Source organism: Boleophthalmus pectinirostris, unplaced genomic scaffold (assembly GCF_026225935.1).
Source record: "Boleophthalmus pectinirostris isolate CB_2022bp ecotype Guang Dong unplaced genomic scaffold, ASM2622593v1 HiC_scaffold_4, whole genome shotgun sequence".
In the NCBI taxonomy this organism is placed as follows: domain Eukaryota; kingdom Metazoa; phylum Chordata; class Actinopteri; order Gobiiformes; family Gobiidae; genus Boleophthalmus; species Boleophthalmus pectinirostris.
In genome coordinates, this window is record NW_026571353.1 from 36,987,619 (window position 1) to 37,005,831 (window position 18,213).

Genomic DNA, 18,213 nt, shown 5'->3' on the forward strand with positions numbered 1-18,213 from the left:
AATGATGAAAAGTTAAACCGTTACCATTGCAATAAACATTTCAAACTAAATACTATATCTTATGAATGGTGAATTATGCTCAAAATGGCATCATATAACAAAAAGCTGATGTGATATGTTTTTAATAATAGGTTTTTTGAATGCTTAAAACCTTTACGTGTCGTCCGTGAACAGCGCGTTGGCCCGGTCCGTCCTCCACAGCAGACAGCGGTCCGTCTCTCGCTGCTTTTTCCCCCCGTTTTTCCTGCTCCACGTTTCGGCCTCCGCGTTCTGTCCGCGTCCTGTCCGCCATGAGAAGAGCCCCGTTCTTCGCCGTCTCCCTGCTGCTCCTGGCGTCCGTCCTCTGCGCCTCCGAAGCGGCGAGGAGCAGCAGGAACCAGCCGAGCAACAGCTTCAGGCGGGCGGCCAACGGGGTGTACCAGACCCTGAGCAGCGTCTTCGGGGAGGACAACATCAAAGGCCTGTACAAGGTGATCCAGCGTGCAAAAAACTTCAATTATCCCACTGGTTTCCCTCAAAATAAGCTTTGCAATAGGCGAGTGTTTGGTTTTCTGCAAAGCGAAGAGGAAACAGGCCTACTAGCTAACATTTCCAAGAGGCCATTTTGAGAAATTAGCTATTATTCATCATATTTGGGCTCGTAGAAGATGTTTTTGTGAATAGTTTTACGTTTTCTGAATGAAATATGCACCATTGGAGCTTGCAAACGCTTTCCTTTCATTCATTCTGTGGAGCGAAGTCAGTACAGTAGCGTTAGCCCCTCTGTTGTGCAATGCAAACCGTCAAAATCCACTTTATTTTCCAAACAAAGCAGATTCCAAAGAAAGTGCTGCACATTATATTGCTCAAATTTGATCATACCAGTCCTAAAACTATAAAACCAGTCAAAATAAAACGAAAGCAAAACCATAAATATCATAAAATAGCTGTAAATAACATAACATAACATGCAAAACGTAACCAGTGCAGTGTTTTGTGCAGGTTTTAGACGTAGAGGTGCAAATCTAAACATGAAAAGTGCACTTCCTGGTTTGTTATCTCTTCAGCCTCTTCCCGTCTCAAGTGTTGCCCGCCAAATAAAAACCCCCACATGTTTGTAAAGTCACATGATCGCAGGCTGCTTGAGGACAGAGGAAAACTGGGGCACCTTTAAGCAGATCGTGGGTTTAATTTATATTAATAGTAATACATTGTTATTTATAAAGCACTTTGAAAACCAAGTGCTGTACATAAAGCAAAGAATGACTAAAAATAGCATCCAGAAATAGGTTGAACAGTTTTGAGTCTCAGTTTTGTGTCTGTTGTCCCTGTCCCTGCAGATTTATCCAAAACGAATGAATTGACTCAGTTTTATGCAAGAAATGTCCCAGGTGTCCCTATATTTGACCAATTTTATACCTGCGAACAGTAAAGAGAGGCATACATTATAATTTGTTTAAGTAAAATACAGAAAAGCTGCTTAAAAATGACCAAAACACAAAGAAAATGTGACTATACTGACTCCCGTGGGCTGAGTGCAGAACAATTTTCCTTAATTACTCGTGATATCGTATCGTCACAGTTATAATAATAGAAATAATAATAAATAAAAATAATAATAATATCGTGGACCATCACAATATATCGAATTACAAGTCTCTTTGCTTACGTTAAGAGTTATGGAGCAAAAAAAGGCAGAGGGAACTACATTATGAAGGTAAATATGTTGTAAAATGAGAGAGCGTGTCAACTTGATTTGAGAATGTGTAGAACAAAACTTTGAACTTGTAATCACCTATTTTCATATACGTGCAGTGTTGGGAAGGTGACTTTTAAAATGTATTCCCCTGCAGATTACAGATTACATACCCCAAAATGTAGTTTGTAACGTAATCCATTAAATTATTTAAGTGAGTAATGTAATCTGAATACTTTGGATTACTTGATTTGCTGTAGAGAAGCAAACACGAGGAAATCTTCACATAAAATGTTTTGTGTGTTGAAGGAAAATGAAAAGCCCAGACTTTACTGAACCGTAGTAAAAATATTATTGATAGAAGACGAGAAGACACGTCCATGCAGCATGATTTAGTCCTGTTAAATCCTGTTTTAGATCTAGTTTAGAGCTGGTTTTAGTCCTGGTTTAGACCTGTGTTAGACCTGGTTTATATCTAGTTTAAATCTAGTTTAGAGCTGGTTTTAGTCCTGGTTTAGATCTAGTTTAGAGCTGGTTTTAGTCCTGGTTTAGATCTAGTTTAGAGCTGGTTTTAGTCCTGGTTTAGATCTAGTTTAGAGCTGGTTTAGACCTGGTTTTAGTCCTGTTTTAAACCTGGTTTAGTCCTGGTTTAAATCTAGTTTAGAGCTGGTTTTAGAACTGGTTTTAGTCCTGTTTTAAACCTGGTTTAGTCCTGGTTTAAATCTAGTTTAGAGCTGGTTTTAGAACTGGTTTTAGTCCTGTTTTAAACCTGGTTTAGTCCTGGTTTAAATCTAGTTTAGACCTGGTTTTAGTCCTGTTTTAAACCTGGTTTAGTCCTGGTTTAAATCTAGTTTAGAGCTGGTTTTAGAACTGGTTTAGACCTGTTTAGATAGCCCAAAATGTGAAAACAGGAAAATACCGCCGTGTAATCCATTTATTTCAACAAAGTAACTGTAATCCAATTACCACTCATTGAAACAGTAACTGTAACTGAATACAGTTACTCATAAATTGTACTCTGATTACATAACGCTGGTACATGTAATCTGTTACTCCCCAACACTGTATACGTGTGTGTTGAATTTGCAGTCACAGTGAAAAAAAACCAAAAAAAAAACACGAATGCTTGAAAAAAATGTGTGCACTTGCTGATTGAAATTTTCACTTGTGGAAAATATTTACACACCCCGGAGAAAAATATGAATGAATGTGTAGATTGATATTTGCATGAACAGAGTGACATCTGCATCGAGTATGACAGATACAACCACAATTCAGTGACTGCAACTTTTGTCCCAGCAGGTTCAAATCGGCGCCTGGACTTTTGCAGCACATTTGGCGATGTGCATGTGACACTTGTAGAGAGCTGGGGGGAGGAGGGGTTGACCACGTATATGAAAATAAGTAATTACAAGTTCAAAGTTTTGTTCTACATATTCTCACATTATATTCTACAAGTTCTCAAATCAAGTTTACACGCTCTCTCATTTTGTAACATATTTACCTTCATACTACATAGACCATGATCCTTTGCTCCATTTCACTGCAGACTACAAGAAGAAATAACAGTTCCAAGCTCTTTTAAGTCTTAGTTCTTTGGATTAAGTCTTGTCAAGGCATTTTCAGGAAAAAAAAGTAGGATATTAACAGTTTTAGCTGGTTATCCTCCACAAAATATGTCAATAAATGTCGTGCCGTGAGTTGTATACTGTGAAAATATCTTATAGAGAGATTTGGATATTGTTACATCCTTAATCGTGAGCTTTCTGGTTCCGGTCTGATCCTGGACCTGGTTTAGTCTTGGTTCAGTCCGGCATCGCAGTTTAAGTCACGTAAACAGGAAACGTCCGTTATTAGTTTTTTCCGTTTTTCATTTAAACGCAAAATCAAAAACTGAAAAGAAAAAAAAATGAATCGTTATCTGTTTTTTCATTTTGGTTTTGGAGACAAATAATGAAGAAAATTGTTGTTTTTTTGTTTTCTTATTTTTGGTTTTAGTTTGAAAAGCGAATGAACGAATGATGAGCTGCATGTGGGAAGGGGCCGTCCATCTTTGTCAGTGGTTTCTTCAACTATCACTGAAATAGAATTGTTTTTTTCCAGTAATGTAACTATAGCATGCTTTAGTTGGAACTGTAATCGAACCACTAACCTCCCCGTCACGAGACTCTACCACATTTACCACTGTGGCTGCTGAGCTCGATGATTCTGTCACGATATCCACCAGTGCCAACCAAAAGTGTGTTGCTCAGCGATACAACAACGTCTGTGTTACTTCTGCTTTTGCTAGAACAGACTTGGAACATGTTTTAATTTCTGTCACTGCATTAAACTCTGTATTTGTTTGCTCAGTTTTTCTCCAAAACCACAGAGCGCTTCGTTCATGGAGTCGACTCTTTCGTGGACAGTCTGTGGAAGATCTGGTCCGACCTTCTGGACGTCATGGGCATCGACTGTGAGTACAAATCTTTTTCTTTTATCTTTTTTTTTCATTTTTGTCATTTTGAGGTTATGAATACAAAATAAACATAAGACATAACTAAATATAAGACTAATAGACACACACACACAAAAACAAATAACAACAACAAGTACAAATTGTGAGTACAAATCTAATGTTTATTTTTTTATATATTTTGTGTTTTTCATGTCACTTTCTTTTAACCTGATTGAATAAGCCAGGCCTATTCCTGGATTTAATTTATTACTTTTGCCCATTCAAAAATGTTTATTAAAGTATGTATTATTTATTTTTATTTATTTATTATTTATTTATTTTTTAATGATTTTTTTTATTTATTTATTATTATTGTTATTATTTATTTAATTATTATTATTATTATAAAAACATGTATTGCTTTTTTTTTTTTTATCATTTTTCACAAAAATATCAAATTTGAAACTACAACAAACTTAAAGGTGAATTGCACAATGTTTCTGGTGGAGGGTCCATCATCTGTTTGTCTCCGTGGAGATGTTATTGTTTTGCCTGGAATGTTCCATGTTATGACTTTTAAGAGGTGTGCAAAAATACTGAAATATCAATATATCGTATAGTTTAATGAGATGACACAATATCGATATCGTCGGCTGCTGTAGAGTATTTTTTGGTATATTTTACTAAATTATTTTGTCACTGATACAGTTTTGTTGCTTGTTCAGAGGAAGGAAATTCGTTTATGTGACACATTTGACATTTTCACTGTTTTGATGATTAAAATGTTTGTGTTTCATATGAACTTTTGCACAAGAAGTGGTTTAACAAAGACTTTTAGTATCACAGCCACGATTTAGCCTTTATTTTTTACTGTACTGTATTGAATCGTTTTGAAATATATCGTATCAAATCGAAAGTGCAGTGTATCGAGATATGTATCGTATCGTGGCTTATGTGTCGAGGTAAGTATCGTATCGGCAACTTCTTAATGACTTTAAACATATCCATCTAGCATTTATTTATTACGGGTGTTTCTGTTGCTCAAAAATACAATAATTCTCTCTGTGAATATGGGCGCCTTTCCACAGATGTGACCTGTAATCTGTCCTATAGTTGCCTCCCTTGAGATAGACGGGTTTAATCTCTACTGTGGAACATTCTAGACAAAGCAAAAACATCTCCATGGAGACAAGCAGGTGATGGACACTCCACCAAAAAAGTGCAATGGACTTTTAAGTTAGGAGTAACGTCAAATGATGTATTTTTGTGGAAAATGACCAAAACAAGCAATAAATATCAGCCTTGACATTTCTGAATGGGCAAAACTAATGAATCCAATCCAAGAATAGGCCTGGGTTATTCAATAGAGAGTGACGTAACAGCAAAAGAAAAAAACAACAAACCTGCACAAGAAAAGTTGGGCAATTAGACTTTTTTATTGGTTTGTGAAATTTAAAGTATAATAAGGAAAAATACATTCACAGCCCTGTTTTTCCTACGAACCTTTAATGAAGCAATGTAACCTTTTTGTGAACGCCATGAGTCACGTTTAAGTGTTAAAATAAAGCCTTATGCTGGAATTAGTCGACACAAACCGAATATCGGTCTATGCAGGAGATTTAAGGCCAATCGCCCATGTGCAAAAAAGTGCAAATATCGACCTAAAATATCTGCGAAACTTAGACTTGGACTAAAAGCCGCCACACACTACAGGATTTTTGGTCCTCTAACAATTCTTAAATGTGCGACAAAAAGCGCCACAACCACAGACACGAGGAGAATCTTATGAGACTTAAAATTTCCAATCACAAACATTGCAGCGCGATCTGTCTGCAGACCACAGGATATAAAGTTGTGAGTGAGATCATGTCTGCTGTTTCCTGTCTAGGGCAAAATCATTCGCTCTTTTGAGACTTTGAGACTGTTACATGTCAAAACTGTGTTATTATTATTTGTGAAATGTGATGCAAAACTTCAGATACAGGATTTGTAAAGCGGAAAAGATTGGAGATAATGTCCACAGGAAGTAGAGTCACTGTCGCAATCTGCAGCTTCACCTCGATCCATGCGCTGTGTGGATGTAGGAACTACTCTGGCCTTTTTACTTTTTAAGAACACTTCAAACTGGATTAACAGTGCGGTTTTGTGGACTGGGGTCTTTATTTGGAGTGGGCAAATTCTATGGATAATGTGGATGAAATGCTGCTGTTTAAATTCACAACTTAACGAGAGCTGAGGAATAAAGTCTTCTCATTATTTTCACTATATCCCGAGTTTGTATTTTGCGTCTCTGTGTCCGTCACTCCTCTGCCCCGATGCTCTTTTTTATCGGCTGTTACCGTAAAGTTGCTGATGTTTAGTGGTTATGATCGGACAGAGCAGTTCAGAGTCAAAAACACACAAAATTGCACACAAAGTCACAAAGTCGGGTCATGGGGAGAAGAAAACAAAGCCAAAATCAGGCAAATTCTCCTTAGTGTGTGGCGGCCTTGACACAAACTTTATTGATCCACAAGGGAAATTATTTGGACATAGGAGCTCACACATAAACACGTCACAATATAACAAAAGCTACGTTCAGACTGCAGGGCTTAACGCTCAATTCAGATTTTTTTTGTGAAATCCGATGTTTTTGCGAGGTCGTTCACATTTCCAATTAAATGTGACTTGTATGTGACTCCAGTCTGAACATTAAAAGGCCCAAAAGTGTCCCGCATGTGACACTGGAGACACGACAACGTCAACCGCAGCGAGCGTGCTCTGTGTTTACGGAAGTTGTCCAAACATGGACGCAGCATTGAGCACCTGGAGATTTTAAAGTTCCTCTCGTACCAGAGCCCGAACATGAACAACTTACTTGTTTTAAGGAGGAGATTGGACGAGGTTTTTGGCCGTGGCGTTTTGTGGGGCAGTCTGTTGAAAGGAACGTGTTGATGTGGAGATGTAGCCAAGAGTGTTGGGATAGCGATCTGCTTTGCTTCAGTGACACGGAGTTCATTTACAATTTTGGTATGACGAGAAGAACATTTGTGTACATTTGTAGCTTGTTGATAACGTGTAGGTGGATGAATGCGCTTTGGCTGTTCAGACTGAAGTCACATGTCAAAAGATCAGATATGTATCGATTTTAGGAGCACATATCCAAGTGTCCTGGGTTGCATTTGAAAAAATCGGATCATCGGTCATTAAAAGATCAGATACAGGAGCATAAGGGCCAAAAAATCTGATTTGGGTCACTTCAAGCTGCAGTCTGAACGTAGCCAAAGATTTAATAATAAAGAGAATCTATGTAGTGTTGTCTCTACAAAAATGTATTAACAATTGTGCTCTGGATGGACTTGCACTGTCTTTTCTAGAGCTGCGTTCAAATTAGCCCTGGTTCCTTGTCACAACATCTCACATTTTCACTTTCCTCTCTTCCAGCGTCCAACCTGACCCACTACTTCAGCCCCACGTCCCTGAGCAGCTCCCCGGCTCGCGCGCTCCTCCTGGTGGCCGCGGTGTTGGTGGCCTACTGGTTCCTCTCCATGTTCCTGGGCGGGTTCTTCTACCTGCTGCACGCCCTGTTCGGACGCTTCTTCTGGGTGGCGCGCGTGACCCTGTTCGCCCTCACCTGCCTCTACATCCTGCAGAAGTTCGAAGGGGACCCGGAGAAGGCGGTGCTGCCCCTGTGCTTCATCATGGCCGTGTACTTCATGACCGGGCCGGTGGGGGCGTACTGGCGTCGGGGCGGGGGTCAGGGGTCGCTCGAGGAGAAGATCGACCACTTGGATACGCAGATCAGACTCCTCAACATCAGGCTGAGCAGGGTCATAGACAGTCTGGAGCGGCCCGGCGAGCAGTAGAAGTCGTACTCAGAAGGTGCACTGCGGGACTTTTCTGGTGAGGTGTTAGGGCTTTGACTGAAATGTCCCACAGTATGGCATTAAAACGCATTTATTTAACATTAATAACTCGTTTTTACTGCTCAGAAACACCTTGAAAAACGTACATTCTTACCGTGAGAGTCGCCTTTTCACAGATGTACCCTGTATTTTGGCTTGATGACTCTTCGCGACTTCGAGTTTAATGCCACACTGTGTAAAATTCCAGGCAAAGCGATAACATCTCCATGGAAACAAGCAAGTAATGGTCTCTACCTGAAAAGTTACATAGTGCACCTTTTAAAAAAGATGTCCACACAAATGGGTTTTTTATTTAATACACGACTAACACTTCTCTCAGCCTCTTTAAACATGAAAGTTTGAGGGAAATTTATATCTATATATATTTTATAAAAGAATACATTTGCAATTTATGATTTTAAATTGCGTTTCATTCAGATTTTGTGGCAAAAGTTCTCAAAATTATTACGCATCTCTATGTATCTGACCCAGACTGCACTCACAAGACAACAAAACAACAACAAAAACTACTATTTATACAGAAAAATAGTACCATATTTTTTTGACTATAAGTTGCTCCGGAGTAAAAGTCGCACCAGCCAAAAAAAGGCATAACGAAGAAGAAAAAAAACATGTATAAGTCGCACTTTTTGTGGGAAATGTATTTTATAAAATCAGAGACCAGGAATTGACATTTCATCTTAAAAGTCAAGCTCTAGTAAAAACAATAGAACAAGTTTACCGAACTCTCCGTCTCACTCCAAATCACTAAATCCATTCAATTCTTCATCCTCGGTGTCACTTCTGAGCAACTCCACGACCTCCGGAGGTAAACAGAGCGCCTGCTTCCTCTTCTGTGTAGCTGTAAATTTGAATATTTAAGTCGCAGGAAACACCCAAACCATGAATTAAAGTGCGATTTATAGTCCGAAAAATATGGGATTAGGAAACAGTGTATTTATGTAAAGACCGATTGAACTTGTCAGTCTTGCCTTTTCATATATAAATACTAAAAAATACCAAATCCTCAGCTCACTCACTCACGTCTTTCTAATGTTGCCCCATATTAAAACTTATCTAAATAAATAAATGCTCACTCCTCTGAATTTCCTGTTTCTGGCTGTTCAAATGCCACACTCCACTTTTACCAGCAGAGGGCGGCAAACTTTCTAATCTACATTCAAATGGCCAGTATGATCTGTTCTTTCTAGAAATCCTTACATTTTACTACTTTACTAACTCGAAAACGAAACCAAAACTAAAATCCCATTTGTGTGGACGTGATTTCGATTATCAGTGATCACGTGACCCGCTCTCCTTCAGTATTTTAATCTCTAACGACGATTCTTCACCAACACAACTATTTTACCGCAGCGTTTGACCACTAAAGAGACTTTGACCAATCAGAGAACAGTATTTTAACGACGCGAAGAGTTTTTATTCCAGACACAAATGGACACGTTTCGTTTTTGTAATTTTTTGCTGTTCAAAGATATATGTAAAGTTTCACCGTGTAACTTTTCTGGCAGCGGGTGCGTCACTTCGAACGTCTCGTTGAGAAGACGCCGTTGTTTGTCTTGAAATGTTCCAGAGTATGGCATTAAAAGCACGTACAGTATTCAGCCGCAGAAACGTCTCGGTACACGTGCGTTCTCACTAGAGCTGGGTATCATTAAAAAGTTGCCAATACGATACATACCTCGATACTCAGGCCACGATACGATACATATCTCGATACAATGAGCTTTTGATTTGATTCGATATATCTCAAATCGATTCGATACAAAAATAAAGTGTTTGTTAAACCACTTATTGTGCAAAGTTCATATGAAACACAACTACAAAACAACAAAACTGTAGCCCTGTAACAAAATAATTGAGTAAAATGTATCAAAAAATCCTCTTGGCGATATATCAATACAGCTACTTACAATATCGATACTGTATTATCACATTAAACGATACGATATATATCAATATTTCGCTATTTTTGCACACCCTTACAGCCTTTTTGCTGTAAGCGGGGTCGCCTCTCCGCAGATCTGACCCGTCATTTACCTCTGTGTTGTCACCCTGAACCTGTATCAAGCTTCTCTGGACTGAGTTTAAGTTTAATGCCATAACACGGAACATTCCAGGCAACGTAATAACATCGCCATGGAGACGAGCAGGCACCAGAAAAGTCACACGTTTTACCTTTATCTCGGTGCAGTCCAAACCACATATTTCTGGAGTAATACGTTTTAAATGCTTTATCAGTGAAATTAATAAAGTGTAAATAGAATAGGATTATTAAAGGTTCTATATTACACAAAATTGACTCTTATGAGCTTTAAGCCATGATTTATAATGTTGTTACCTCATCGGAAACAGACCTGGAGTTGTGTTTTGTTTCATTCACACATGTTTGAGTAATTCTGCATTATAGGCTCTATTTGCGCTTTTGCCGTTTTAGGCGTTTGGAAACATGCGGATGACGACTTCGGTGTAGTTCCCGACACCGGGTGATGTAATAAAACCTTGGATTGAGCAGCAGCATCTTCACAACCTGCCAAAGCTTTCCATGGAGGACGTGACGTTAATAATCGTAACTGTTGATCTGCCGAACATAACAGAACGCTGCAATGACGTTTTTTTTGTAATACACAAATTAACAGGCAATTTATAAAGGAAAAAAAGAAAGAATACAGTGACATCTAGAGGAAGAAAACCAGGCCATTTTCTCAGTTTTCCGAGATTTTGTTACTGTCGCCTAGCCTGATTCATCAGCCGGTTTCACTTCGTAGAAACTGTCTGACCTTGCAGCATTAGAATTCGTTCGCTCGACAGTAGGCGGGTCCTTTTTTTATTTAACCAATCGCTGCTATTTGTTCGTGGCATAAGTAATGCGCCAAATCCCGTAGGAAGAAGGACAATAACGTCTTTCCCCCTTGATAAAATTCACCAAACATTCTCTTTGTTGTTTTATGTTTAAATCCTCGATCTCGGGAATCGTTGCCAACACAGAATGTACGGCTCTTCGCTGATTGACTGGTGCCCGAATTCGCACTTCTGGGAGTTTTTGCGAACCATCTAGTGTATTTCAATTCCTGACCTGATCGCCAACAGAGCCTAAAAGAAGTCACCGTCCTCATGTTTCCAAACGTCTTTCGGTTTTGTGACGTAAGCGTGAACAGAGCCCATTAGTCTGTCTATATCTCTGAACCTCAAAATGCTCTGTTCCACCTTGTGATGTCATGTAGTGGTAGCTTTCAAATCAACATCTACCTTTTAATTTAAAATTTAGTTCAGTAAAGATTGGGAGTTCGTTCTAAGTGAAACAATTCCTATAATTCCAATTCCTACTATTTGACTGAAGAACTCGACCTAGATCCTCGTTTTTGTGTTTAAAGTGTGCGAATGAAACAAAACACAACTCCAGGTCTGTTTGTGACGAGGAAACGACATTAGGACAGATCATAAAAGTGTAATATGGGCCCTTTATCCACATCTGTTTATCTGTGAAGTCAGGTTAAAGCGATTTCTAACGTCACATATGAAGATGTCAGTTGTGTTGGATCATTCTGTGTATTTATTCGTTGGATCATGTAGAGTAGTTTCTCATAGTAACTGTAGACGGGAGGACCTCGTGTGAAAGTGAATGTTTGTAAATGTTTCCGAGCAGCACTGCAGATTTAAACGGGGGTGTCCAAACCGCGGCCCGGGAGCCAAACGCGGTCCACTCTGCTGTTTTTTTGGGCCCTTTGGTTTTGTGTTTATCAAGTGTCGTGTTTTAAAGATCCTTACGGAGCTGAAAATGTTGAATTTCTATCGTTTTTATCAGTCGAGCAATTGTTTCTGTTGTGTTTTGGAGATTTTATCGTATTTGACATGTCTGTGGAAATCCCTCAGTCGTCCAGACGGGGATCATGGCCAAGGATGAACTTTTAAAACACTGTCCAGTTGACAAAATGCTACTTTACTTTGCTACGGTATGTAACTTTTTAGCCAAAAAAAGAGACTAAAAGAAAGTCAATCTTTTTTATTTTGGTCGTGTTTATTGCACTAAAAACTAGGGATGGGACGAGACTCAATTTCCAAAAGACGAGACAAGACGAGATTTTAATATCATTTCTAATATGATTTTTTTTGCAATCCAGTTTCCAGTTTTAGTCTCACAATGTTTTATTTGATTTCAGATTTTTGTTTCCATTCTATTACTGCTTTTTGGTAAGAGATGTAACTCAGACTCATAACTCTTTTTCGTCCAATCCAAATGTAAACACTTGGAAAAAAATCTCACGAGATAATTTTTCTCGTGTGCACGATCTTGTGGCAGTTTTGTCTTGCGAGATCTTGTCCCATCCCGACTAAAAATTTCGAGGGCCTCCTGTTGCTCGAGTTTGATAGAAAATAATTACAAAATAAACCATATTTACATAATCGTAGAGTCTTGATGTTAAAACTTGTTTTGAACTTGTTAACAAATGGTGCATTTTAATTTTTCTGCTCCAGCTTAAAAACTCTAATCATTTCAGTAGTTTAAGTCACGCATATTCCGATTAGTTTCGATTGCAGCTTCACTAAGTTTGGACACCCCTGATGTAAAGTGTTTAAAAAGTGTTTTTAAAGAGACAGCAATTTCTCAGGGACGCAAAGAAAACTGGACTAATATGAAGAAAAAGTCACTGGTTTTGGCTCATTACACAATGTTTAGTGCATTTAATTTGCTTTGACTGTAACCCACTTTGAAGACTTTTTATTCCTAAATATCTACTTTTGTTTTCACTTTCCACTGTTCCTTGCACTCCTAAAAAAAAAAAAAAAAAAAATACTAATTATGCCACATTCCTTTGCACCACTTTGTGACCCGATGCTGTGCACATTTTAAGAGAAAAACTGTCCAATGAAAAATGTTAAGTAGAGTGTTAGAATGTTTCTCAATGTAGTGAATGCGTTTTTGTACAAAGATAGACCGAGATAGTGACGTGTAGCTTTTCATGTGAAGTTTAGATCCAAAATTAGCCTTGGAAACAAAGTGCTTTTTACTATTAAACGATTGCCAAATTTATTAAAGAGGGGGTATTGCGCAAAATCGACTTTTTGGAGGTTTGTACCGCGTTCTGTACCAACATTTTCTCAACAAAAAGATGCCTGAAGAGGTTTTAGATGTCGTCCATGCATGTTTGAGTAATCTAGTGATCTCTCCCTCCCCGTACAAGACAATTCTGCGTAAATATACAAAAACATGATGTAAAACTGAACACAGCAACTTGACAAACCTGATTCAATGTGTAGTTTCATTAGCGGGACGAACTCGGATTGTGTTGTGACAGTGCTCTGAAGGGGGATTGACTTAGTGTGGAGAGCAAAACTGAAACATGTTAAGTTGTTTTTGGTGAATATAGCATTTCAAAAAACAATATAAGGTAAAGTGATGATCTAAATAACAATTAATACCCCCTTTTTAAGCCGAACAATTGGTTGCAACTTTCCACTTTATGAACAGTTTTTTATCCTCAAAAAGCATCTCCCCCACTTTTTATACTTAAATAACTTCATGCATGTTAAATGTTGTTTTTCTTTTTTCACATTTATATTGTTAAAGGTTTAGTTTGAGCGAAATGTGATTGGTAAATTGTTGTTTAAGATTCACGCATTCCCCAGTATTATGTTACATGTGTTTTTGTTCTTTTACTGTTGCTGTGGATCTTTTTTTTTTTTCCTTTTTTAAAATAAATTTTTAGTTGGACCAAAGAAAAACTTAAAAAATGTCAAATGCTGTAGTTACTGTCCTGCTGCAAATGTCTGGAAGTGCTAAAATTACTTGGATTGAGAATGTTTTTTGCTTTGGTAGCGTAAATTTTCACTGATTAGTTGTGATTTTTTTGTGTAGTTTTGTTAATAATTTATTCACCTAATAAGTCCAATTGGTTAAAGAATCATATTTGATGAAGAGATGATTTTTGCTGGATTTGTAAAGGAAACTAGAACCAAGTTTGAAATGCTTTGATACAAAAATAGCTCGACAAAACTACTCAAATCAACACAAAATTATGATTCAGCCTCATTGAGTTTGTGGTCCATGTTTTTAAAGGGCCCATATGTTTTCTCGTCAAATACTCAAAACATACTTCGAGTTTTGTTTTGTTTCATTCGCACGGGCATATTTAGGTGCTGCACTGTGTTTTTAAACTTTACACACCTTCACTAGAATCATTTGGATAATTTCAACCCTGGAATTACCAAATTGTACTAAACAAAGGAGTAAAAGGAGCCGTTAACTTGAAAACTACCACTACATGACATCACAAGGTGGAGCAGACCGTGTAGAGCTTTGGAGATGTGAACAGACTAATAATAAAGGTTTACAAAAACGTGTGTGAATGAAACAAAACGCAACTCCGGGTCTGTTTTTGAAGAGGAAACGACATTCTAACATGGCTAAAAACTCCCAAGAGTCAATTTTGCTTTAATGAATTCTTGTATTTTCACGTAGTTTCATATTTTTGTACCTCAAAGCTGTTGCCCCGACGTTTCCTGCTGATACGACGACTATAGGCACATGGTCCTGCTGTCTTAAACGCTCATGTTTTATCAGTACTGTATCAATCCATTTTTAGCTGTATTCTACCAAGTTTTGTTTTTTTTAATATGCCATGTTGTTGTATAGATTCTGAATGATTTATTTTTTTGTGTGTATTTTTATTCCGACTTTTGGATGATGTGTAGTGATGACGTAGTTAACAGGATACACAAGTCTGCTGTCTCTCTGTGCGTAACTGAGGCAAGTGTATGAAGTGAAATGAGGTCCATATTAAATGAAGTAAAATGTAAACACTCATGTTGTTTTCTTTGGGGTCGTGTGTGTAAAATTATCGTAGCTTCGGTCACAATTTCGTTTTCGTTCTTATGCGCTCGGGAGCTTTAGAGCCGAGATGGACCTTGGGCAGTTTGTTGGTATTTGTAATTTCCAGAGATCTTTTCGTAAGCTTGGGTAGGGCAGCTTGTCAAAAAAAAAAAAGAGTCCCATTGCGATGTAGTTTTTTAATAAAGTCTTGAAAAGGTGAGAAAAGAAGTTCTGCCTCACTGTAATTGGTTAAAGTGGAACTAAATTCAATTTGTCAACTCAACAAAAGTTTATTTAGATTGAATACGTTTCTCATCCAAGCTGCTTCTTTGGTTCTCAGGGTAGCTGCAGGGTTTTAAAAAGGTCTTAAATTTCATGTTCCTAAATTAAGGCCTTAAAAAGTCTTAAATCATGTTGTCCGAGTCTTATTTTTTTCACAAAGGTCTTAAATTTCATTAGCCTCAACCGGGCTGCAGTGCAATCTTAAATGGAGGGAAATAAACAACGTGAAATCATGTAACGTGAATGAACGTCTAATTTGGAGTATGCGCAAACAATACTTTTGTTTCTGGCGTCGGCAGCAAAGAGTAAACAATCAGTAGAGTGGAGGAAGTCGTTGGATGGATCATGGGGAAGTGCAGGTTTAATCCACAGTGGCTCTTAGACTATTGATATAATACGGTACTTGGTTGGTCATTATTAGAATTGGATCTGGTATTTTTTGACCGCATAATGGGTACGATGTTGGGCTTAATTTTCATTTAAGTGGTCTTAAACAGGTCTCTAAAAAGCCTTACATTTGGGGTAGTCAAACCTGGAGATATCCTGGTTCTAGTCAGACCCTGCTGGACACCACCTTATATCTGTCTGAAGGGAGGAGCTAACAACACTGAAACTACTTTTAAACTAACACACCTACTTGTTTACAGTTTCTGTTAGTGCAAGTTCAATAGACCGAATGGAGTCTGGGGTCTTATTAGCAGAATCATTCAGAGGTACAGATCTTAGCCAGAGAAAAGAACTAGTTAAAGAGGCTGTTTTTGTTAAGAGAATCCTTCCTTGAACAGAAATGGAGGACTCAGACATCATCTGTCTCCGATTTACAATTTACTGAAGTCATAGTGTTTGGTCCACAGAAACAAAGGGACAGTGTCAGCAGTCACCTCCAGTCTCTCTCTCTAAAACCTTCAAATCAGGCAAGAAATCTAGGGGTAATAATGGACTCAGACTTGAACTTTAACAGCCACATCAAGTCAATAACATCTGCAGCCTTTTACCATCTAAAAAACATAGCGAAAATCAAAGGTTTACTGTCTAAATCAGACTTGGAGAAACTTATCCATGCGTTTGTCTCCAGTAGGTTAGATACTGTAATGTTCTGCTCACTGGTCTCTCCAAACGAGCTGTGAGACGCTGCAGAACATCCAGAACATCCAGAACGCTGCAGCTCGGGTCCTGACTCGAACTAGGAAGTACGAGCACATAAGTCCTGTGCTCAGGTCTCTGCACTGGCTCCTGTGGCTCAGAGACTTTAAAGCAGCTCTGCTTGTACAAGTCTCTCCATGGCCGAGCACCAAAGTCCATCTGTGACATGTTAGTGTCATATGAACCATCTCGCACTCTGAGGAGCTCAGGGACCGGCCTCCTGCTGGTGCCCAGAGTCACGACTAAACAAGGGGAGTCAGAGTTTCAGGTTCATGCAGCTAAAACCTGGAACAGTCTGAACATGTGAGACAGACTCTTCTGTGACGCTGTTTAAATCCAGACTCAAAACATTTCTGTTTAACTGTGCAAATAACTGAAAGGTTTTCATTCCGCACTCTTCTCTCCAATTTATGTCTCTCTTTTTTAAAATTTTAATCTTCATGATTATTTATGTTTTGATTTGTTTTTATTATGATTTTAATGTATTTCTTATTCTGTAAAGCACTTTGAATTACTTTGTGTACGAATTGTGCTGTACAAATAAACTTGCCTTGCCTTACAACTCCATCCTCAAACCTAAATCAATACAAAAAAAGAAAGCAATATGGATAGCCAGGTCAGGGCCAGACGTGTGAAAGCTCCATTATGGCCTTAAATGATGACGCTAATATGACCCCACACTCAGTTAATTTGGTCTATTGAACTTGCACTAACAGAAACTGTAAACAAGTAGGTATTGTGTTAGTTTCAGAGTAGTTTCAGTGTAGTTAGCTCCTCTCTTCAGGCACATATAAGGAAGCGTCCATCAGTATTTTGAGCAACTCTGAAAAAGCAGCTTGGATGAGCTGCGAAACGTTTCGTCGGGAATTAATTTTGTCCAGCTGACAAATTAATTTTCTCCTTTTGAAATGGATTCTACCTGGACTGAGGGATTTTACACACATAAACACTGAATCCATAGTACAGAAAAAAACTAATGTGGCTGTTTGCTGCAGGTGTTCCCATCAGTGGGAGCAGGTAGAAGGCGCTCTTGGAAAAAGGATGAAAACTTTTAACACAACGTAATACAAGCACTCTTAAGAAGTAAAAATCGCATGAGGAAAAATATAGTTGAAAGGCCTTTATTCAGATGGCCAAAGCTGACATGTTTCAACCAAACTGCCAAAATGGTCTTCATCAGGGCTTAGTTAAAAACAGGACATGGGCGTGACCTTTAAATAAAACACACAGTAGAGACTAAATCCACTGTTTTCGCTACTGAACTAGGTATAAGGTGTTTTTTCTATCGTTCCTTGTCATTTTTTTGGGAAATATCAGTCCAAACAAGGTACAACTGGAGCTTTACATCCAAGTTTCTGCTGCCTTCAGTGATCTCAGTGATTCCCAGTAGTTGGTAACATCACATAGAACTGCCCTGATCACAGCTAGGTGGTTCTGGAGTTAGAAGTGCAGATACCTGTTTGACCAATCACACTGTTCCTTACACTTCCAGACCCTCTTCCTCCTCAATCCACACAGCAAAAAGTGTTAAAATTGACTCTCACAGAATCAATTTTAACATTTTCTCAGTTTATATGAGTCCAATCTGTTCTAGAGTTAATTTAACATTTTTGGAAATGTTAATTAAGTAACACTGGACCAAAGTTCCTGTTTAACCCCAAAATCCAGAGTTATATTCACGTTTTGAGAGTAAACAGATAACACTTTGTAGAGTTATCCTGATTTAGCTTTATTTTTACTTTATTTTAGTTCATTTAAGATGAAATTATGTACAAAACTGGTTCAAACTGGTCTTCTCTCACAAGAGTTTGAAGTGGTGAATGGGAGGAGCCAAATTAACACCAAGAGAAGTTGAATTAACACTAAAGGAAGCTGAATTAACCTCAACCACATCAACTCTGGCAAATAACCCCAACTCGAACCCCCATTTAATGTTCAAATAGTTAAAATAAAACTTTTGGTG

General features: G+C 38.2%; 1 protein-coding gene across 1 annotated transcript; it reads left to right on the forward strand.

Annotated features, from left to right (window-relative positions):
- Positions 1 to 187: 187 nt before the first annotated feature.
- On the forward strand, positions 188 to 14,813 carry bri3bp (bri3 binding protein). Its single transcript, XM_020927407.2, has 3 exons — positions 188 to 470; positions 4,028 to 4,130; positions 7,536 to 14,813. The coding sequence occupies exons 1-3, from the start codon at positions 291 to 293 to the stop codon at positions 7,955 to 7,957; spliced, it is 705 nt and encodes a 234-aa protein (XP_020783066.2). The 5' UTR covers positions 188 to 290; the 3' UTR covers positions 7,958 to 14,813.
- Positions 14,814 to 18,213: the final 3,400 nt, after the last annotated feature.